This window comes from Humulus lupulus, chromosome 8 (assembly GCF_963169125.1).
Source record: "Humulus lupulus chromosome 8, drHumLupu1.1, whole genome shotgun sequence".
NCBI lineage: Eukaryota > Viridiplantae > Streptophyta > Magnoliopsida > Rosales > Cannabaceae > Humulus > Humulus lupulus.
Genome location: NC_084800.1, coordinates 126,566,679 through 126,577,108, shown reverse-complemented (window position 1 = coordinate 126,577,108; position 10,430 = coordinate 126,566,679). Strand labels below are relative to the sequence as shown.

Sequence of the window (10,430 nt, the reverse complement as noted above, 5' to 3'; positions counted from 1 at the left end):
ACGTCATCTTCAGCGTAAACATCCTCCAGGATATCCGCTATCTCATCTCTATCATGATCTCGTACCACAGCTGGTGGCGACGGCAGCGCCTCTCCATGGTAATGCCACACTTTGTAGGACTGTATGATGCCATTGTTGAATAAATGCATCGAAATTGCATTTATAGGCTGGAACTTAACATTCCCACATTTCTTGCACGGACAGCGAACCAAACCCCGATCGTTCAACTGATTTTTGGCGATATCGAAGAACTCCTTAACACCATTTCTATACTCTAGAGACCAACGATTCCACGCACTCATCCAGCTTCTGTCGCTCGCCATCTTTAAGCGAAATAATTAAGAAAATATTAATAATTGTCTTAAAATGAGGGAAATGATAGTCAAAATATTTCATGACTGTTTGTCTCCCTAATTATCACTAACTGATAATAATATCCTATCTCTGGCAAAAATAATTATTTATAGGGATATTTGCGGCTAAAATACTCAAACTTACAACTTACTAACACTTAAATACCCAAACTGATTTTTTGGTGGCAAAAGTACCAAAACGTGAAATTTACTTGCAATTAGAGATACACAGTGTTAAATGTTAAAGTTAACCGGTCAAATGACACGTGGCACCACATGATTGGTCCACATTATTATTATTATTATTATTATTATTTTAAATAATTTTTCAAAAAAATATCATTTTATATTTTTCATTTTTTTAAAAAAATCAAATTTATTGTTTTTCAATTTAAAAGTAACAAAAAATAATGTTTTCTCATTTTTTAAAAAAAAAATCAAATTTGTTGCTTTTAATCAATTATTTAAGATTAAGTAAAAATATATATTTAATCTTAAATTATTGCTTGGATTTTAAACAAAATTACTTAATCTTTAATTGAAAAAAAGTAGACAAAATGATAAATAGGAAGATTTTAATAATAATAATAAATTAAAAAATTTGAGGATATTAACAATAAAAAAATTAAATTTAAAAAAAATATATTTTTCATACTTAATCTTAAATTGAAAAAAAGTTCGAATTTTTTTTTGAAAAAAATGTAAATTTTATTTTTTGTTATATTGAAAAATAAATTGAAAATTATTTTAAGAATAATAACAATGTGGACCAATCATGTAGTGCCACGTGTCATTTGACCAGTCAACTGTAACATTTAACACTGTGTATCTCTAATTGCAAGTAAATTTCACATTTTGATACCTTTGCCACCAAAAAATCAGTTTGGGTATTTAAGTGTTAGTAAGTTGTAAGTTTGGGTATTTTAGCCGCAAATATCTCTTATTTATATTTATCAAAGAAAATGTAGCTAATTATTAATTATTACAATTTTTTAAATCATTTACTTATTTATTACTTTTATTTTAAAATTAATTTAATTATACATTAATTTCATTTTGTAATTTTTTATTAAATTCTTCAATTTGAATTTGATTATTTACTTAATCAATAACAATTTTATTATATTTATATTTTACTTAATTATATTTTATTAAATCATTTATATTTTTAACTTTTTTCAATTACAAAACATCGAATATTAATGTTAAAATTAATTGCTAATTATAATGATTGGTAATTTTATTTTATTTAAATTATAGTTAAAAATTAATTTTTTTATGTTTATTTAATTATACTTAAACTTTTATTTAATTAATTATTAAACTTTTATTAATTTTACTAACCCTAACATAATTTGGGCAGCATAACAACTATATTTCAAACTATTCCAAAAATTTAAAAACCTAAAAATTAAACACATATATAATCAGAATATTCCCAGATCATACAAAACATATATATATATACATTAACAAATACATCAATTTATATATATACAAATATTTAACCACAAAAAAACATATACCAAAACTGATTTTTTTATTAATACAAAAAAAAAATATTAAATACATATTTACAAACATATCACATTTAATATAAAACAATTTTAAAATATAAACATACATTATTAATCTGATTTTTTTAAGTTCATACTTTAACTAAAATACATATATCACAAAATACAATATAATAAATATTAACAAGCAAAAATAAACAAATACATATAAAGCATTAAAATAAATAAAAAATACATATTCAAATCTGTTTTTATAATTTTACAAAAAAAAATTAATAAATACAAAAAACATATATTATAAAAATAACTTAAAATAGTAAATGAAAAATAAAAATATTACAGTAGGTGAAGTGGCTCTGCTCCAGCAGTGGCTCCGCTCCGGCAGTGGCTCGGGGACTCCATAGAAACAAAAAAAAAATTCAATACATAAATAAAATAAAATACAATACAAAACTATATTATAAAACTTACCTTAGGAGGCGGCTTGGAGGAGGAGGAGGGCAGCAGTGGTGGGCTCGCGGTGGCATCGGGGTGGGGCTCGGGTGGGGTGGGGTGTTGTCGGGGTGGGTGGGCTCGAGGTGGGCACGAGCTGTCGTCGGGGTGGGGTGGGCTCGGGGTGCGGCTAGTGGAGGGTGGGGGTGGTGGTGGTGTCGTTGAAGAAGGGAAGAAAGGGAAGAGAAAATTGAAAATTGCGAAAATGGGGAAGAAGGCTCGGGCGGCTGTGGTATATCGTTACGCGCCGGCAAAATATTTTGCCGGCGCAACAAAACGCATCAGCAAAAGTCTGCCCACCTACCTCTTTAAAAACGTGCATCAATTTAATATCCACGTTGACTTTTGCCGGTGCGTTAGGTGAAATACGCCGGCAAAAGTCTCTTCTTTATTTTCTCATAATTGCCGACGCAGTTCCAACTTGCGTCGGCAAAAGTCACTTTTACCGGCGCAAAAGAGCTCCAGCAAAAGACCTTGTTTTTGCCAACGCATTTCACCACTTGCACCGGTAATGATTTTTTTTGTCGGCGCAAGTCTATTTTCTTGTATTGAATTAAGGTCTTAGTGGTGTGAGGTACTAAAGAATTTTCTTTTTATATATATATATATATATATATATATAAATGTGTGTGTTCATATGCAATGGTAGAAAAGAATTAGTGGTATTTTTGTAAATAGATCAACCAATTAAAAAGGAGACACCGCAGCTTGCACAAATACTTTTGTTTTGGTTCATAATTTCACAGCTTCGTGAATTTTTTGAATCTTTATTAATCTTGATTGTCCAACATGTGTTTGTGATCACGATTTAGATAAGAAAAGAAAAATATTTAAGTGAAAGAAACAAAGAAAAACATTGTTTGGTGTTAGTGTCAAATATAATATATATATATATATATATATATATCATTTATTAGTCACTTTCAATCTGCCTAGCTACAATATAATAAATAACACAATTATAAATGGTTTGTAGGTTACAAGAAAAGAAACTCAATTAAGGTGAAAAAAACCTTTGGTTTTCCCTCCAACCGATCAAGATATCTATATAAACATATATATAAATATAATTATTATTTATAAAAAAACTTTAATGCATAATCTTATAAACACATGCATGAGCATAATGGAAAGAGATGATCATATGGAGGCAATTGCAACGAGATTCTCATCAAGGAGATTGAGGATTGTCACTCTAGCATTGAGGGTCACCACCATCATTCTTCTAGTCACATCGCTGCTAATTCTGGTTACCAATGTTTTGAGGGTGCCATATGGAGACGATCAAGTCTCAACTATCCGATTTTATGACGTTAATGGATTTAAGTAAGCTCTTACCATTTTTTTAACCCTTTTTTTCACAAATTCCAAAGCTTTTTCATTGATGTTCTTAATCTAACATCTTTGGCTATCAAAAACATTTCAGGTACATGCTTTACATAATTATCATCGTAATAGGATATTCAATGTTGCAAATTGTCTTCGTACTTCTTCAGATGAAAGACGTCATGAGTAGTGACCCCCACTTAATATGTGTCTACTATGGTGAATGGGTAAGAATTATATATATATATATATATATATATATATGAAGATTATTGAATTTCTTCCGTTTCTATAATTCTTAGTGTGAGAAGTAATTAAATTTTCAAAATTTTAATTGATGGGTGAGGTTACAAATATTAATAATGTGATGACATGTTTTGCAGGCATCATCGATTCTATTGATTTTAGGTGGTATTGCAGGATATTGTTCGACCAAAGAATATAAAAAATGGGTATCTGATATGGCAATAAGTTATTCTTCAGAGTACGACCATTATTTTCAAAAGTCATATGCATCAGCAACCTTGTTACTCTTGGCTTTCGTTTCCACTTTTATAACATCAGTCATCTTTTCGTGCTTACTATCCAATACGCTTACTTCCGATGTTACTCTTAGAAAGAATTCATCTAAGGTTAATGCTATTGTCGATGACCCTTAATGTTTATATGATTCCTGTATGGTATTATATTAATTATTGTATTGCATAATATATTTTTATATAGTATTATATTAAATTAAATTGTATTGATTTTTATTAAAATATTATACAATACAGAATAATATGACACATCAAATGCACTTTTAGTTTACAAAGTTAAAGATTGTTGGATTGGACAAATATATGTGTAAATATAATTTCAATAACTAGGTGTTTTACTGTGTTTACATAGAGATATGTTATCCATATTTCACTAGTTTTGAATCTTTTACTATAATTTGACTTTAACCTTAAATTTTATTCGACATTAAAGAAGTTGTACATACTATTTTCGCGTGGACAGCGAACTTGTTTAAGGAATTTCCTTGTTTTCTTCATTATCTTTAATAAATTATTGTATTGCCAAAACAATATATATGTGTTATAAATATATAAATTTCAATTTTGTATTTAATTTTTCTAATAAAAATTGAATTTCTAAATATAAAATTAAATTAATTATTTATTAAAAGAGTAATTATGTGCTCGTAATTTAATAAATTATGAAGATAAATAATTAATTAATATTCTTCTATATTTATTATAATTTAATATATATTTGCTATTTTCATAGTTTAGAAGGTAATATGGTATTTAAAATTTTAATTGATATCTAATATTTTAATTTACATTGTATCTCTATTTTTAAGAAGAAGAAAAAAGGTAATTGGCGAAAACAGACCATTTTAAAATATCACTTCATAAAATGACTTTTTTTATATAATTTTTGTCAAAACGTCCTTCAAGATAGGGTGTTGAGAATTTTTCATAGAATGTCTAAATTTTTTTAGTGGAAATTATGTGAAATATGGTATTTTTTTCATTTCTTTTCATAATTATGGACGTTTTTAGATTTTGCATAAAACATGACTTTTTCCTAAATTAAGTTAACTTTGTGGATAAACATTTCTATATATATTTTTTGTTTATTTGAATTATTAGTTTAGTATTTAGGGTTTTGCATCTTTTTATTTTGAGTATATTTTTGTCATGTAATCCAAGTTTTTAAAGGATATTTGTGAAATTTAATTTAATTTCTCTTTTATTTTTCTTTTTTTAATTAGTTTTTTGTACTGAATTTTGGTTTTTAAGTTGATATTTAATTCCAGATTAGGTTGCCATTAATGGTACATTTTTTCCAAATCAGGTTATCATCACGAGTGCCAAGTTACTCTTTTAGAGATAACATAAAGTAACTTGGCACATTGAAAACCATATTAAAGTAACCTGGTACATACTAGGGTGTTCGCAGTGTGGGCAGTGCGGCTTTTTGCCTATTTATTAATTGGACCGCATTATATATGTGGCTTGAGCAATTTTCCAAACTGCAACCTGTGCCGCATAATTAAACCTGAAACCGCACCATAAAAATATAATACAGTATGATGTGGGCGGTTTATACCTATCGCCAAATAATTTAACAATTAAATATAGAATCCAAAGTAATTTGGTATGAAAAAAAAAGTTCAAGATACACTAAGCTACCCAAATGGCATAATATAGGACAAGAGGACTTAAATCTCCATGACAAATTGTAACATGTTAAGTTGCTGCATGGATGGGATCTCTTACTCTCATTTTTATCTGAAAAAAAAATTATAATATGTTTTGGCAAATAAAAAGAGAAATAGGTTCATAAATATAAATATATATATATACATATATATTTGTAATGATATGTATCATTATAGCTTAAACATGCTAACACCAGTATGTTAAAGTGGAAACTTTTTGCAAAACGAAAACAACAAAAGTTCTTTCATTTCCACGTAATATTAAAGAAAAAACACTACAAATTCTAAGATGTAATATATGCTTTGCCAACGATTTTCCTGGGTGATGTTAGATCATGCACAAACAACTATATATATACATGTATGTGTCTTCTGCAGTTAATTATATTGAGGATTCTTGTATTTTAATAATAGGTGTGACTGTTGGCACCCGTTTTTTTTTTCTTATCACCCATTTTAATTAACTTATTATCAAATATATTCTTTTTGGAAAATTGACCTAAATAGCTTTATAAAATATTAAAAAATAATAAAGATTTGTTTTTGAGCAAGCTTTAAAAAATATTTAACATATCACTTAAAATATTTAAAATATTATTGTATATATATACTTACAAAGAGGTGTTAGACTACCAAAATTGGTATATACTTACAAAGAGATTGAAAGCATTTAGGTATATATATATACTTACAAAGAGGTGCTTCAAGCAAAATTCTCTGTTCAAATAAGGTCCGACCAAAACATAGGTCAAAAGTTCGTTTCCATTTATCAGAATAATTATGATTTTTGTGTCTTAGTTCTTTTCTCAATATTCAAATGACTTTAAATGTAATTTTACATTCTATACCCTTGAATTTAAGCGTCAAGTGCACATCACATGTGGGTGAAATAGATTCTTTAAATAGGAAATCACCAAGAACTAATAGATGCCAAAAGTTAGCTAAGTTGGGGATTTAAATGCCAAAATATTAAGGTTAGGGACTTAAGTGCAAATTTCAGATAAAGTTGAGGATTTTATCTGCTAAAAACCTTTGTTTTAATTTATATATTTTAATTTTAGAAGCATGAAAATTGAATATTTTGATTTTACTATTAATGATATAATTTTTTATTTTAAATTTTTTAAGTTTATATTTTGTTCTTATATTAAGCTAAAAAATAAAATTAAAAATTTGTGATTAATTTTTTAAAATTTTTAATAAGATTTAGAGTGCCAAAGATGTTTTAGGTTTTTTAAAATAATAAAATATAAAGGTGGAAAAAAAAAATTAATGGGTAATTTTTTGAAAGAAATTTTAAAAAATATTTATGATTTTTTAAAAATTAAGTATGGGCTGGCATTGGAATCATTAAGATATCAAATTAACTAAATTTAGTATAGCGGGTATTTACAATTATATACTTATAATATAAATAATTACAAAAATCACCTACAAAATTTTATTTACAAAAATATATTGCCACATCATCAAAAAATACCAAATTCTAAAAGTAATATATCTGAATTTGAAAATTTCCCAAAATCCCAAAATCCCAGTTTTCCTATTTTTTTGAGTTTGAAAAAGTAACATTTTGGTTACTTAAAATGTTAATAAGTTACCAATTAATTAATTTTTTCACTATTTTTTATAACTTTTTTTCAACTTTTTTTTCATGGTACGGGGCCCTCTCTCTCCACTATTCTATTTTTGTTATTAATTTCTTACATTCTTTCTTATCTTTAATTTTAAAAATATTTTATGACCACACCGTTAGTTGGTTGGGCTCAAAAGTGGTACCATCGCGACGTACTCTTCAATGTGATCATTTTGATATGTGGGAAGCATATGTTTTTTGGTCGTCACCGAATAATATGACCTGAATAAAAAGCAACATTTTAGTTTCTTTTTTATATTGTGGTACCAAAAAGTAACTAAATTTTAAACTTTCCTCAAAATTCAAGAGATGACGTGGCAAATGAGAAAGTGGAACGTGGCATCACAAGTCATGGAAAAACAACAAAGTATTGAAAAAAGACTGATGAACAAAAATGGATAGGTCTAGGACCTATAGGGAAGTCGACCAGGCCTAAACCCCCTAGGGGTGGTTGGCCTAGCCCTAGCCCCTTAGGGGTGGTCGGCCTGGCATGCTCAAGAAATGCATGGGGTGGTCGGCTCACCCTATTCTTCATAAGGTAGTCGGCTAAACTCCCAAATACACTTCGCTGGATAAAGTTCACGCTCGTTAAAGATGAAATCAACAGGCCAAGCACCCAGAAGATCAACAGGCCTAGCACCCAAAGGGTTACGGGCCTAGCACCTAAGTCTCATACTCCAATCGAGACTTAGCATTTTCTCGAATGTTTTAATCGTGTATCGTCAACCACGATCCAGAGAAACGACAAGAAGGCCCACGATCTCATAATCATGGGGAGGTGGACACGTATCTCCACTACCCAATGATCATGTACCAAGCCATAATCCCTAGTCTTGTTGACCATGTAACAACTCCTGGGTACTATAAATAAAAGACCCAGAGCTTCATAAAAAGAGGACGATTCAGGGAGGGGATATTTTTTGGAGCAGAAACTCTGGGCAAATTTGTGACGAGTGAACTCTTCAGTTCATCCTTGTAATTGTCAATCTAGTGATTCAATACTAAAGACTAAGTGGATTAGGTTATTACTGTTCATCAGAACATGGCTGAACCACTATAAATTTTTGTGTGTTTGTTTAGATATTTGTACTCTGTCGTATATTTATATTTATTTGTTTAAAAGGTTTCGTATACCATACATACGACCGTTGGCCAATTTCACATGTCAACATTTTGGTGCTTTCATTGAGAGAACGAAACCAAGAAACACACTTTCATCAGTTTTACGATGCCTCCAAAACCCAGTCAGACGAAGAAAACGGCTCCCAGGGATTCCACCACTCAAGATTTCGTCGATTCCATTAACAAGCCTCAAGTGGAGGTTGGAGATCAACCTGATGGGGGGATCCACAGGACGCTCACCAAGAGGAGATGGCACAATTTCTGGCAAGGCAGGAGGCCTTTGCTGTAGAAATTTCCCTCCAGAGGATGACTATGGAAAGACAACGGCGGGAGATAGATGAGCAGGTCTAAAGGATGCTCCAGAGGGAGCACGAAGCTGACCGGAGGCACGAGGAGGCTATTGTGGCCCTAAAGGCGGCTACTCAGTTAGCCCGAGCTAATGCTGAAGCTCCTACTCCGACAATGAGGGAGGCTCAGGACAAAGCAACAAGGATGTGTGACAGCTGTAACAGGGAGTCCTAGGGGTGGAGTCGAACCCCAAGGACGCTCTCAGAGCCACTTTCCCAGAGACATGATGAAGAGGCGCAGTACTGCCTCCTCCATGACTAAGAAGAATAACACTTCTTCTCGGAGTAAGAGTGTTACCAACCCGAAGGCTACCTCCCAAGGAGACAGACGAAACGGCACAGGAGAGGAAGGTCAAACATCTGAGAGGTGTGACAAGAATGGAAATGGCCACTCAAAGTCATGTAGGAGGAGAGGCTAGGGGCAGGATCACACCGGCAAGAGCAAGGCGGACCTACCATCCCTACACCCTCAGTCTCGCAAGGGAAAGGAACCGATGAACAACACCAATACTGTGTTCGATAGGCTCGGGAAAGATGCACAACCTCAGGATCTAAGGGAAGTCATCAACAGGAGGACCAGCGCTCAAGAGGGGGTGCTGGGGACGTCTACCCCACCTGGAGCAACGATCCCACCAGCAGTGCAAGCTCAGATAGATGCACTCACCACGGCTGTACAGGGCCTGACAAAGAAACCTTCTGATATCAAGCTGGCTCATAGAAGTGGGAGTCTCTTCAGTGCCAAGATCCAAGCTGCTCAACCACCAACAAAGTACAAGACCCCGAACTTCCAACATACGCTGGGAAGGAGGACCCAGTGCGACACATTGGGAAGTTCAAGGATCAGATAGAGTTACTCAGTATGGAGCATGATTATAGCTGTAGGGTATTCCCTAGCACTCTCTCTGACTCAGCTTAGGAATGGTATTGGAAATTCAAACCTAGATCCATCACTTCCTGGGAGCAATTCAGGAAGGAATTTTGCAAGGTCTTCAATGCCGGACGGATTCAACCAGTTTATGCCAATCAGCTAGTTGACATCAAGCAAGGGAAGGATGAATCCCTGAAGGACTACATCCAAAGATTCATAAGAGAAGTAAATCGAACATCCACAGTAGGAGATGAAGGGAAGTTTGTTGCCATCTCGGCAGGAATAATTTATCATAGTCCCTTGTGGGATAGCATCCACAGGAACCCCATCAACACCTTGTAGGAGTTCCTGGACCAATCAAACAAATACATGAAGCTAGATGACGCTATTATGAAGGAAGAAAAAGGCATAAACCATTTGACCACTATCAAGGCAGGCAAAATGGCGCAAACCCTTAGAGTGGCAATGGGTGCAACGGTAAAAGAGAAGTACCTTAGGGGCCAAGCAGATTGGAGAAAAGAAGGCTAAGTCAGCACCAACCGACAAACAGCCTAAGC

General features: G+C 32.0%; 1 protein-coding gene across 1 annotated transcript; it reads left to right on the top strand.

Moving 5' to 3' along the window:
• The first annotated feature begins 3,488 nt into the window (after positions 1 to 3,488).
• LOC133796031 (CASP-like protein 4D1) lies at positions 3,489 to 4,347 on the top strand. The gene is made up of 3 exons (XM_062233511.1): positions 3,489 to 3,688; positions 3,789 to 3,915; positions 4,072 to 4,347. Exons 1-3 carry the CDS (start codon positions 3,489 to 3,491, stop codon positions 4,345 to 4,347), a joined length of 603 nt encoding a protein of 200 aa, XP_062089495.1.
• The last annotated feature ends 6,083 nt before the right edge of the window (positions 4,348 to 10,430 follow it).